The sequence below is a fragment of the Xenopus laevis genome, chromosome 2L, assembly GCF_017654675.1.
Source record: "Xenopus laevis strain J_2021 chromosome 2L, Xenopus_laevis_v10.1, whole genome shotgun sequence".
Taxonomy (NCBI): Eukaryota; Metazoa; Chordata; class Amphibia; order Anura; family Pipidae; genus Xenopus; species Xenopus laevis.
In genome coordinates this window covers 170917818-170932047 of record NC_054373.1, presented here as the reverse complement: position 1 = coordinate 170932047, position 14230 = coordinate 170917818, and the positions used below count along the sequence as shown (strand labels likewise).

General features: G+C 39.5%; 1 protein-coding gene across 3 annotated transcripts in view; it reads right to left on the bottom strand.

The window, feature by feature from the left end:
* Positions 1–11673, bottom strand: part of atm.L (ATM serine/threonine kinase L homeolog) — a 100583-nt gene extending 88910 nt beyond the window's left edge. For 2 of the 3 annotated variants that reach the window (XR_005965217.1, XM_041580906.1), the window contains exons 1-7: positions 11517–11673; positions 8199–8304; positions 6569–6681; positions 5434–5579; positions 4731–4895; positions 4156–4321; positions 459–697 (exon numbers count right to left, since the gene is read on the bottom strand). Coding sequence is in view for 2 of the 3 variants with exons in the window: in XM_041580906.1 (XP_041436840.1) it covers positions 459–697; positions 4156–4321; positions 4731–4895; positions 5434–5579; positions 6569–6681; positions 8199–8270 (901 nt within the window). In the remaining variant the exon portion in view is untranslated. 3 annotated transcript variants of the gene reach the window in all.
* Positions 11674–14230: the final 2557 nt, after the last annotated feature.

The window sequence follows — 14230 nt, the reverse complement described above, 5'->3', positions numbered from 1 at the left end:
CAATACTTGATTGACAGCTGTTATTTTTAAATGAGTTTACAACAGCTATGAATGCTTTAATAAAAAAAAGAAATTGGATTTCATATTTAATTTAAGAAGGACTTTTATTATATAGATTTTTATGTCTGGGTGACGGGTCCACTTTAATTTGAGTTTTTGGGTTTCTCAACTTGAACTCGCAGAATCTGTTTTTTTCCACTCAAGTTTTTTTTCTTAAATAAGAAACCATTCGAGTTGTGAAGTTCATTCGTGGCATAAAATACTCGACTTTCGAACTTCAATAAATAACCCCCTAAATGTTATTACTAGATTTTTAATCTGGTGCAAGGTATAGAGGGCAGTTATATGCTTTCAGAATGAGCACTAATCATTACAGCAGCGCCACCAGGAATCTCACTGGATTCCAATTACCTACAGAGTACAAAGTTTAACCGGCATTGGCATTTGGGAAGCAATACCTTCATCTACAGTCTTGGCTCCTTTAGGATGATGAATTCTGAGAAGCAACCTAAAGAACTCCACAATCTCCTCCTTGAGTGCATCTTTAGGCCTTTGCATTGTCCAGATGCGAAGTACAGTCGAGAACAGGTCTTCCCCCAGCTTGCTCACTCGCATACGGCAATTCACGGAGGCGCTGGTAAGGAACACATTCAGAGCAGCGAGGATCTGGTCCAGGCCAGGTGGATTTTTCTCTTCCCTAGTAAACAAAGGAATACCAATACATTACTAGTCTTTAGCACCAAATAATCATATATTAAAGACTTCCCAAGAGTCATTACATTTCAGTCAGAAATGGTTTAGTTGTTTGCCCTCCACTGAATCAATACATTAAGGTTTAAAGGAATAGTGAAAGTGTAAAAAATAATTAAAATATATTGTACTGTTGCCCTGCACTGGTAAAACTGGGGTGTTTGATGTAGAAAGACTACTATAGTTTATATAAACAAGCTGCTGTGTAGCCATGGGGGCAGCCAATCAAGCTGGAAAAAGGCACAGGTTACATAGCAGATAACAGATAAAACACCATTGTATTAGACAGGGCTGATCTGTTATGTGCTATGTAACCTGTTCCTTTCTCCTTTTTTCCAGCTTGAATGGCTGCCCCATAGCAACAAATAAATAAGTAAACACATGCTATAAAGAGTGGATTTAGAGGGTTATTTATTAAAGGAATTGTTCAGTGTGAAAATAAAAACTGGGTAAATAAATAGTATGTGCAAAATAAAAAATGTATCTAATATAGTTAGTTAGCCAAAAATGTAATGTATAAAGGCTGGAGTGATTTGATGTATAACATGTCAGTCTGAACACTACTTCCTGCTTTTCAGCTCTCTTGGTTTACACTGACTGGTTACCAGGCAGTAACCAATCAGAGACTTGAAGGGGGGCCAGATGGGTCATATCTGTTGCTTTTGAATCTGAGCTGAATGCTGAGGATCAATTACAAACTCACTGAACAGTAATGTCCCATGTGGCCCCCCTTCAAGTCGCTGACTAACTCAGAGTTAGAGAGCTGAAAAGCAGGAAGTTGGATTCTGGCTGTTTTATTAGACATCTGTTCACTCCAGTCTTTATACATTACATTTTTGGCTAACTAACTATATTAGAAACATTTTTTTTATTTTGCACAGCCTATCTATTTACCCAGTTTTTATTTTCACGCTGAACTATTCCTTTAAAGTTCGAGTTGTGTTCTAGTTTCAAGTACATTTTTTGGTCAAAACTCACATTTTCTGGTTAAAAAAAAACCTCAAGATTTTTCGAGATTTATTATACCGCACCCATGGAAATAGCTAGAATCTGAAAATACACCATCTAAAACCTGTTGAGGTCATGTAGGAGTCAATGGCAGAGGTCCCTTGAACCATTTGAAGATGTTAACAGCCTGCTTGATGTTCCAGGTTTTTTCAGAGGGTTTTGCCCATAAAACTCAAATTATTAGAGCGATGTTTTTTTCCTCCAGAAAACTTGATGAATTTGCAGAATCTGTTTTTTTCCATTTAAGTTTTTTCTTAAATAAGAAACCAGTTGCGAGTTCATTCGAGATGTAAAATCTCTAACGCTCGACCTTTGATAAATAACCCCCTAACTATAATTAGACTTGTACTGCATAAATCGATACTGGACACGTCTGACAAGTAAAAGGGAATCGTTTCTATGGCACCTTTCTACAAGGCAGTCATTATAGGTGCACTAAGCATGCTGGGACATCATCAGACTAAATGGATTGTTCCCCTTCAAACACTTTGTTGGTTTCAGATTGTTCACCAGAAAAAAATACTTTTTTCCAATTACTTTCTATTTGTTACCATTACTTTCTTATGTCTTTCTAAAGAGGGGGGGTCGCCGACTCTGTAACTGTTTAAAATTGATACAGTTCTTATGTTTGTCCCTGATGAGCTGAATCCCTGAGTTGGCAGCAGTTGATACAATAGTTGCTAATATTACAGAGAATATGTATCAATTAATGTTGCAATTAAATGTATCAAATTTTAACAGTTCAGATTCTGCAGCTGCATTACTGAGCTGTCAGACTGAAACACCAGAGACTGGGACACTTCATTTTTGGAAAACTGGTAAAAATTAAAACATAGAAAGCAAGTGAAAAAGGTTTGTAGTTCTAGTGAACAATCTGAAAACAACTCAACTGAAAAAAAGTGTTTGGAAGGTGAACAAACCCTTTAAGGGGAGATTTATCAAATGTGAGTTTAGAGCTTAAAGGGATGGTTCACCTCTAAGTGCACTTTTAGCATGTTACAGAATGGCCAATTCTAAGCAACTTTTCAATTGGTCTTCATTATTTATTTTTCATAGTTTTTGTTTTATTATTTGCCTTTTTCTTCTGACTCGTTCTAGGTTTTAAATAGGGGCCACTGACCCCCATTTAAAAAACATTGTATAAGGCTAAAAATGTATTGTTAATGCTACTTTTTAACACTCCTATTACTAATTAGGCCTGTCCTATTCATATTTCAGTGTCTTATTCAAATCAGTGCTTGGTTACTAGGGTAATTTCGACCCTGGAAACCAGCTTGCTAAAATTGCAAACTGAAGAGCTGCTGAATAAAAAGCTAAATACAGTAGAACCCCCATTTTACATCCCCTGATTTTAAGTTTTCCCTCATTTTTCTCTAGCATGAGATCCCACATCAAAGACCGATCGCTTAAAGAAGAACTAAACCCTAAAAATTAATAAGGCTAAAAATCCCATATTTTATATACTGAACTTATTGCACCAGCTTAAATTTTTAGCTTCTCAATAGCAGCAATGATCCAGGACTTCAAACTTGTCACAGGGGGTCACCATCTTGGAAAGTGTCTGTGACACTCACATGCTCAGTGGGCTCTGAGCAGCTGTTGAGAAGCTAAGCTTAGGGGTCGTCAATAATTATCCAGCAGAAAATGAGGTTCCCCTGTAATATAAGCTGATGCTACAGGTTTGCTGATTATTAAATTCTAATGCTAATTGCACTGGTTCCTGTGCTGCCATGTAGTAATTATCTGTATTAATTACTAATCAGCCTTATATTGTGACATTTATATTCTATGTGTACTGTATATTTTGAGTTGATCACTAAGCTCAGTAAGTGACAGCAGCACAGAGCATGTGCAGTGAATCAGCAGAAAAGAAGATGGGAAGCTACTGGGGCATCTTTGGAGACACAGATCTTTACTGCTAAAGGGCTGTGGTTGCCTTGGGCTGGAACAGAAGCCCAAAATATAATGTACAACATTTCTAGCTACTTCTTTAGTTTAAATTTCCTTGTCTTTTAACTTCTAGGCCGAAAGAAGCACTTGAATCATGTACTCTGGTATAGGGTTGCCACCTTTTCTGGAAAAAAATACCGGGCTTCCTATATATTTATCTTTTATCCATATTAATAACAATTGGACGAACCATCATTTTTACCGGCCAGGTCGGTAAAATACCAGCCAGGTGGCAACCCTAACTCTGGACAAGGACACCAGGCACAAATTACGAAAATCGGGTCACTTTTCATTCTCTAAAGAGCAGACCATCTCAGCAATTGTTCCAGTGACAGCAAAAAAAATCAGTATATGTCCATCCCAAGAGCACAATGGAACTGTTACCCTCATAAAATAAAAAAAATAATTATATCATGATAGAGCCCTATCTTTGTAAGAACAATTTACCTGACTCTCTTCATTGTCTTTGAGAAGAACTGGAAGAACATGGAGTGAAGTCCGTCTGTCTGCTGGCAGCATCCTCTGGTCAGAGTGTGAATAATTCTTGCAACCAACAAGCGGTTCACAGTGCTCTCTGGTTTCAGGTACAAGCTGAAGTAGAGCGTCAGTAAGTCTGGAAACAGATATATAAACTAGTGAACACCATATTTATTTATTTATATAAATAAGCTGCTGTGTAGCAATGGGGGCAGCCATTCAAAGGAGAAAAGGCTCAGGTTACACAGCAGATAGCAGATAAGCTCTGTAGAACATAATGGTGTTATCTGTTATCCACTATTTAACCTGTGCCATATAGACCTTCTTCAATTTTCACGATAGCTACACAGCAGCTTGTTTAGATGAACTATAGTAGTGTTTCTGTAGCAAACACATCAGTTTTACCAGAGCAGGGCAACACTACATGATATTTTCATTACTTTAAAACACTCATTTTTTGGTGTTACTGTTCCTTTAAAGGCACAAGGGTACTAAATGACAAGCACACCTAGAACAATAGCAGTCTAGACTAAAAAGATACTCACCTTCCCATTGCTGGAAAGTTATCTCACACCAATATTTGCGGACAGACAGGATATCTTTTAGCAAGATGCTGCTATAGTCTGTCCCATAAGCTGAACATGATGTTGGGTCTTTCACAGTGTTGGTCACATGCAATAAAAGCTCTGTGCATTTTAACCTTGGGGCTCCTACAAAAGAAAGTAAAACAAGGGGTTTTTGATGTATAAAGAGGAAACTGTAAAAGGGTTTCATAGCACAGGAGGAGAGGGCTTTGTTAAACATTAAAACAAAATATATTCCAAGTTACTGAGTTTTAAGGAGAAGGAAAGCTACAGAGGCGTTTTATTGCCAATAGATTAGCTGCAATAGTGCAAGCTAGAATGCTTCCTGAGACTCTCCCTGCTCACTTATAGCTCTGGGCTCAGATTACAGCAGAGACGGGGTGAGGAGGAAGAGGAGCAAACTGGGCATGCTCATGCCTGGGGCAAGGAAGTTTAAGCTGAAGGCAGGAAGTCTGATAGAGAAGTCCATGTGTACACTATTGAAGGAAAGAAATGCAGTGTTTCTTTTGACAGCATTACTTTGAGGGTTTACTGCTGTAGACCTTACTGATAAGGCTTACATAGTTTTAACCTTTCCTTCTCCTTTAACAAATTCAAAGGATAGAGTGCAAAACTGAATCCATTCATTTTACAAGGGACTGGAAAGGGTCAGTAGTGAACTCACGCTTATTTGCACATCGGATGAAATCTTTGACCACGCAACTAATTTCTTGCATCTTCTTCCGCCGATTGCTTTGTGTAGCCTGAGAAACACTGGCCTTTGCAGATTTAATGCTTTCTGTCTCTTTGTAGACATATTTCTGCAAAAACCTACCAACACATTGTATGTTATAAATGAAACACAGATTTTATATGGTGCTTAACTATTTATTAAGCAGCTACTGATCTCTGTGATGCTGTAATATGCTTAAAGGGGAACTACTGTGAAAATCAAAATATTAATATTCAACATACTGAAATAAGAAGTTTTCTAAATACAATCAATTAAAAATTCTGTACCGTTTCTGAAATAATCACTATCCCTCTCTCAGCATCCGTTTCTTTTCATTCTGTCTTCATGCAGCAGTTGGGTGTCAGATATTCATTGACAGTTAGATTCAATATATTTTATAGGGGGCTTCCTTTAGTAGCAGATGAGATTAGAGATTAGAGCTCATTTAAATAACTGATTCCAGTACAAACCTGCATGTAGAGAGACATGATGTCTGATCTAATTCTCTAATTCATCTTCTAGGCAAAAGGCGCCACCTATAAAATATATTGGATCTAACTGTCAATGATTATCTGACATCCAACTCCTGTATGAAGACAGAATGAAGAGAAACAGATGCTGAGAGAGGGAAGATAAACTTGATTATTTCAGAAACGATGCAGAATATTTATTTGATTGCATTTAAAAAGTTTCTTATTTCAGTATGACGACGCTTATATTAGATTTTCATTTTCTTGATAGCTTCCCTTCTTCTGGACCTTACATGAGTCTTGTTATCAAGACTCATGAACCCACACAAGGGAAAATAATTTCACGGCCACCAACTTGGATTGTAAGATCTACGGGGCAGGGACCACTTCCCATTTGTCTCTTAATCGTGATTGTAACTGTCCGTTGTAGTTTTATTTTATTGACGTCTGTTTATAGGCAAGTCTATGGCGGAAACATTGTACAGCAAAGCCGACAGCGCTACTTAACACAAAGAGAAAATCCAGGAATAGTGGCAGAATGTTGTATTTATTGCTGGTCTTTTCCCCAGGTCTCACGGGTATCCCACAATCACAGCAGTTAATATTGGGCAACTTACCTGAACACTGTATCCCAATTGAGTTGTTTGCCTTGCCGCCTGTCAGAATTCTGATCTAACTGCTGAACGGTTTCTGGATCTCGAAGAAGCCTCCGAAACTTCACGATTTCTTTCTACGTATGAATGAAACAGGCCATTAGAGTGATTCCCACTAAATCAAATAACACACACTGTGCTACTCTTTCTACACTACATAGTGCAGCTTCTGCTTGTATTGAGTAGGGATGTATCGAATCTAGGATTCGGTTTGGGATTCGGCCTTTTTCAGCAGGATTCGGATTCAGCCAAATCCTTCTGCCCAGCCGGACCAAATCCAAATTTACATATGCAAATTAGGGACGTGACTTTTTTCACAAAACAAGGAAGTGAAAAATGTTTTCCCCTTCCCACCACTAATTTGCATATGCAAATTAGGTTTTGGATTTGGTTCGGTAATCGGCCGAATCTTTTGCGAAGGAATCCGAATCCAAAATAGTGGATTCAGTGCATACCTTGTATTGGGGTCCCTTTAAATGTAGAATGTGTATCCATGAACACTCTCCATCACCTAGTATATGTAGGCTCAGTAGGATCCCTGTTCCCCGAGTGCTGCCAGTGGCCTTTGTATTATGATTTCTGGATTATTTTAGGTTTACAAAACACAAAAAAAAATCTAAATTATGGATGAGGGAGTGTAGTGAGATTAATTACTGGGTGGTTCACCTTTAAATTAACTTTTAGTATGATGTAGATAGTGATATTCTGAGACAATTTGCAATTGTTATTTTTTTATTATTTGTGGTTTTAGTTATTTAGCTTTTTATTCAGCAGCCTTCTAGTTTGCAATTTTCAGCAATCTGGTTGCAAGGGTCCAAATTAACCTAGCAACCATGCATTGATTTGAATAAGAGACTGGAATATGAATAGGAGAGGGCCTGAATAGTAGTGATAATAGTAGTAGTAGTAATAAAAGTAGCAACTTTAATAAAAAGTAGCAATAACAATAAAGGTGTAGCCTTACAGAGCATTTGTTTATTAGATGGGGTCAGTGACCCCCATTTGAAGGCTGGAAACAGTCTAAAGAAGAAGGCAAATAATTCAAAAAAACTATTAAAAAAAAAAGAAAAATTGAAGGCCAATTGAAATGTTGCTTAGAATTAGCCATTCTAACATACTTAAAGTTATTGTAAAGGTGCACACCACTTTAAATCACTTTCACACTGCACGGAGCATGGGAATTAGATGTAACTGGCTGAACATGGCACCAGCCAACCCCACTGCACTTTTTTGATAATGGCTAATTAATAACTGCTGGCTAGAACTATAAGTGCTATAGGGCATGAAAAAGATGCAACCTGCCCTTATGAGCTTACTTAGAAACACTTGCCAATTTTTCTATAGTGCAGTAACCTATAGCAACTATGTTCTTGCCAGGCAGGCATTATTTATCTGTTGGATTTCTGGCACGGGGTTAAGCCACTTATTCTGCTGCACCATTCAGCTGATTCCCTGCACTTTTACAATGCTGTATTACTGTGCTGGAAATCACCCCATACTGATACATACCTATCATGATGGGACCTATTCAAAATACAAAATCTGTATACCATTGTGATGACAAGTGATGGAACATACATTAATTAAGACATACCTTTCTTTCAGTGGCCTTGTCAGTTTCTATCTGCCGGCAGCAGAGCAGCAGCTCATGTAGCGCAAGACTCATGGTGACCAGAGCTGGGCATGGGAGGAGCAGCTGTCTGCAAAAGTCAGTAAATACAGAAAACCAAAGTCAATCTTGTAATTAATCCTATTAAAGGAATTGATCATTATAAAAATAAAAACTGGGTAAATAGATAGGCTGTGCAAAATAAAAAATGTTTCTAATATAGTTAGTTAGCCAAAAATGTAATTTATAAAGGAGTGACTGGATGTAGAACAGAACAGAACACTACTTCCTGCTTTGCAGCTCTCTTGGTTTCCACTGATTGGTTACCAGGCAGTAACCAATCAGTGACTTGAGGAGCGGCCACATGGGTCATAACGGTTGCTTTTGAATCTGAGCTGAATGCTGAGGATCAATTGCACACTCACTGAACAACTATGTCCCACGTGGCCCCCCCTTAGTTTAGAATCGGTCTCCATGAACCCCTTTTAAATACAATGACCTTCCTCCACTACACAAAGTTAAGAGCATCGATTAACATGATTTACTTTACCCTAGCTAAAGTAATACACAAACATATTTAAAGGGATACTGTCATGGGAAAAAAAAAATTCCAAAATGAATCAGTTAATAGTGCTGCTCCAGCAGAATTCTGCACTGAAATCCATTTCTCAAAAGAGCAAACAGATTTTTTTATATACAATTTTGAAATCTGACATGGGGCTAGACATATTGTCAATTTCCCAGCTGCCCCAAGTCATGTGACTTGTGCTCTGATAAACTTCAATCACTCTTTACTGCTGTACTGCAAGTTGGAGTGATATCACCCCCTCCCTTCCCCCCCCCAGCAGCCAAACAAAAGAACAATGGGAAGGTAACCAGGTAACAGCTCCCTAACACAAGATAACAGCTGCCTGGTAGATCTAAGAACAACACTCAATAGTAAAAACCCATGTCCCACTGAGACACATTCAGTTACATTGAGAAGGAAAAACAGCAGCCTGCCAGAAAGCATTTCTCTCCTAAAGTGCAGGCACAAGTCACATGACCAGTGGCAGCTGGGAAATTGACAAAATGTCTAGCCCCATTCAAAATTGAATATAAAAAAATCTGTTTGCTCTTTTGAGAAATGGATTTCAGTGCAGAATTCTGCTGGAGCAGCACTATTAACTGATTCATTTTGAAAAAAATTTTTTTTACCATGACAGTATCCCTTTAAGCTGCCTCTTCAGACCAATTCGGCCATACATCTGTCCATGTATGGGGTCCTCCCTTGAGCCTACCCGGCTGATATCTGGGTGAAAATCAGACAGATGTCAGTCAGGCAGGTTTGATTTTCCTGTCGGATCGAGTACCACATCTGTAGCCTTACACACCCTAGAAGCCTGGTACGTGTCTGAATATGGAGCTGTAGGATAGGAAAAAGGGAATATTATCAAAATCAGATAAACTAATATTAAGCCTTTCACTTTTACTCTGCATAGAAACACAACTGAGAGGTAAATTATGAGACACGAAATTAGAACAATAGTTGTGAGTCCCTCCATAAACAGTCAAGATTATTAAAAAATACAAAAACATTTATTAGGACCAAGTAGAAAACGGCCTAACGCGTTTTGTGCCTGTTAGGACACTTACTCATAGGCTACTTACTTGTAGCCACAGAAAAAATATCAGACTCTTTTTAGTGGATTTGGCCCACAGAAGACCTGAACAGGCAGTGGGCTGATATCATTTAGGGTAGGCCCTGTAGATAAGCAGTATGGGGGCTCCTTTACTTATTGATGCTGCCTACCACACACTAACCCCATTGCCACTTCACCTGATACCTGAGTGTCTAAATTCTCGTGGGGGGATGAGCATCCTAAAAAAATTATGATTTTATCTTTTCCAGGTCCCTTGCTTATTGATACTGGCTTTTCTGACAGACAGGGACCTGGATACTGAAAAGTGAAAAAAATAATGGGTTTTTTTTAACGTTTGCATGGGGCAGGATCAGTTGTGCTAATCAGTGCTCTTGTACTTGTGTCTAGGGCAGCAGTAAATTACCCCCCCCCTACATTCTTCTTCCCAAAATAGGCATTTGCACTAGTCACATCCCATTGAGCATTTTATATAATGACCCCATCACTCTGACCTCTAATATAGGATGTTCTGCGCTATTCTCTCTCTTGGCAGTGGATGTCATTCCACTCAATATAAATAACAGCTCATAATATGCAGCCAATGATGGCATTAGCAGAAGTAATATGGGACCTGTTATCTAGAATGCTCGGGACCTGGGACATTTTGGATAAGGGGGCTTTCTGTAATTTGGATCTCCTTTCCCTAAAGTCTACTACAAAATCATTTAAACAGGATTGCTTTGCTTCCAGTAATGACTAATTATATCTTAGTTGGGATCAAGTACAGGTATGGGACCTGTTATCCAGAATGCTCGGGACCTGGGGTTTTCCAGATAACGGATCTTTCCGTAATTTGGGTCTTCATGCCTCAAGTCTACTAGAAATTCATTTAAACATTAAATAACCCCAATAGGCTGGTTTTGCCTCCAATAAGGATTAATTATATCTTAGTTGGGATCAAGTACAAGTTACTGTTTTATTATTACACAGAAAAAGGAAATAGGTCTAAAAATGTCGAACAATTCGATTAAAGTGGAGCCTGTGGGAGATAGCCTTCCCATAATTCAGAGTTTTATGAAGAACAGGTTTCTGGATAACGGATGAAGGCCTTTAAGCTATAATGGAGTGTGCCAAGAGAAGACAAGAGTAGAGTGGGCCACGGACTGACCACTGGCTTGTGGCTCCTTTATATAAATATATAAACGGATGCCCTTCTTATGAGAGTCATTTAAAATCTTGAATGATTCACCACTGATTGTAAATGTCATTGGGGGGCTCATTAATACTGTAACTAACCCCCTGTCATTGGGGGGCATGGCTGGTTGTGGCTGATTGTGGCATATGACACAGTATAAACACTGCCATACTGCTTGCCAATACTTGCAGGGGGGAAAGTGTCACCTCAAATCTCCATTCATTTCATTTCAAGTCATTTTCCCAAAAGCAGAGGAAATAGATCGTACAGAAACAAACCATATTAGTGCTCCCTATGGACGACAACGTGTTTCTTACTGAACTACAAATCCCAGAATCCCCTCTGAAGCCACTGACTGAGAAATCCAGTCATACCTTCACTATACCGCCTGCCTGAGCCTCCCCGTGCCCAAACCACCCAATTACACCGGCCCCCAAATCCCGCCCTCCTCGATCCCCACATCAAATCCATAAGTATGATTATTACCCCGGGCCGGTGCCACTTCTACTATGCTCCGCTCCACGCTGTCAGACACGGTCCCTCGCTCTAATCCGTCCGGCCGCACACTTTCACTTTCAGTTCCGGATGTTGAGGTTGTGGCGGGGCAGGAGACTGGGAGGCCCCAGTACTGTATGCTCATGTGACACGGGTACAGACTTCACCAACAGTTTGCCTGTTGCACATTGATTCTATCAACAGCTCTTAAAAAAAGACAAATTCAGTGTGTTTTTTTTTTTTTTTTATAAAGGTTTATTTTGCATTTATAAAATAAACAAACAATGAAACATTTATGGTTCCATAATTAGTATAATACAGGTCTCAGTGCAGCATGTACAAGTACATTACATTATGAATTCCCACATGTTCAGTTGTTTAACCATTTAATACTAGCTTTCTCCTCCTCCTCATGCCATGTGTTTATTTATGGCACAATATCCGTTACCCACTAGTAGCCAGAGCAATAGATATATAATGAATAAAGTACCCCCTCTTGTAAAATATAAGGATATTATAAGTTACCGAGGAGTTTCATGACCATATAAAAACGCGAGGCCAAAGGCCGAGTGTTTTTATACAGGTCATGGAACTCCGAGGTAACGTCTAATATCCTCATATTTTGCAACTGGGGGTACTTTATTTATTATAATACACAAATTTAAGTGAGTCATGTGACAGAAATTACATCAGAATTCACTGTTTATAACTGATGACATCAGAACTCACCGTTTATAAGGATATATTTTACAGGATATTCATGGCTTTTGTGTATTATATATGATTATGTCTCTGTTAGTTCGACATCTGTAAGTTTAGGGTTCCTCTGTGGCATCCAACCATTCCCGCCACACCAGGTCCCCATATTTCTGGGGACAGCCTCTTGCGGCGTAGGTAAGTTGTATCAAGGGGAGTGTTGCTTTCAACAGGTTTAGCCAGACTTTAATGTGGGGGGACATCCAATACAGGAGGATACATTTTCTAGCATAGAACAGTAGGGTACGGAATAATATTCTCATGCCCGCCTTTGGGTAACTTCATCCACTACACCAAGGAGGCATACTTTGGGGTTCAATATTTTAGGCATTGCTGTTTTGTCCTGAATGTAGTTGAGAACTTGGGACCAGGAGGCTTGGATTTTGGGACATGACCACATAAGGTGGAGGTAAGGTGCCTCTGAGGCTCTACATTTAGGGCACTGGGGTGAGTCTTGTTTGTTCATACGAAACAGTCTGGTTGGGGTTAGGTGGAGTCTGTGTAGTATTTTAAATTGGATCCGTCTATCTCTGGTTGAGACCAAGTAGTCATATGCCCTGTCAGTTGCCTCTTCCCAGTCATGGTCTTCCAGCTCTGGGATGTAGGGATGTAGCGAACGGCGGAAAAAATGTTCGCGAACATATTCGCGAACGTGCGTCCAGAAATGCGAACGGTTCGTGAACGTCGCAAACCCCATAGACTTCAATGGGAAGGCGAATTTTAAAAGCTAGAAAAGACATATCTGGCCAGAAAAATGATTTTAAAGTTGTTTAAAGGGTGCAACGACCTGGACAGTGGCATGCCAGAGGGGGTTCAAGGGCAAAAATGTATCTGAAAAATACATTGTTGACACAGCGCCGCGTTTTGTGTTGTAAAGGGCAGAAATCACACTACGTCACTCAGGTGATGTTTCTAGACACGGAATGTGAAAAAGCTCACACAGCTAGGTGGCACTTGGTTAAAGACTGGGCAAACAATGCCTGCAAGGGCAACGTATACAGTAGTGGATACGGAATATATTATTGCTGCTGTAAAAACATCACTCAGGTGATGTTTACGGACACGGAATTATTATTGTTATTTAGACAGAATGTGAAAAAGCTCACACAGCTAGGTGGCACTTGCATACCTCCCAACTGTCCCTCTTTTGACCACTCAACCCCCTGTCCCTCTTTTGTACTGGAAAGTCCCTCTTTTTCTCTGCATTGAACAGCCAGAAAAAAAACAGTTTCTAACTTAATTGGCTTTTGGCAGAGAGCTCAGAACAGCTAACAGGTGCAAATAAGATACTTTGTAACAATTTTGACTCTGGTTGGTGCTGGTAGAGGTGAACTACTAGGAGGAGCAGCACACCAGTCCCTCTTTTCTCTGCACTGAACAGCCAGAAAAAAAAACAGTTTCTAACTTAATTAGCTTTTGGCAGAGAGCTCAGAACAGCTAACAGGTGCAAATAAGATACTTTGTAACAATTTTGACTCTGGTTGGTGCTGGTGGTGGTAAACTACTAGGAGGAGCAGCACACCAGTCCCTCTTTTCTCTGCACTGAACAGCCAGAAAAAAAAACAGTTTCTAACTTAATTAGCTTTTGGCAGAGAGCTCAGAACAGCTAACAGGTGCAAATAAGATACTTTGTAACAATTTTGACTCTGGTTGGTGCTGGTGGTGGTGAACTACTAGGAGGAGCAGCACACCAGTCCCACTCCCCAACACAGCTAGACTAATAGCACTGGGCTCTTACAGTAGCAAAGTAAAAAAAAACAAAAAATAAAATAAAAGCAGTCCTTACAAGGACTATTGGGTTACAGGCAGCAGTCAGCAGATGAGAGATCAGCAGCAGGACAGCTGCCCACAGCAGCTACATACAGAGCACTGCAGTAGAAGGTAGATTACTAGCCAGCAAAGCTACCTAACCTAAACTCACTGTCCCTCTGTCCCTCCAATACAGAGCA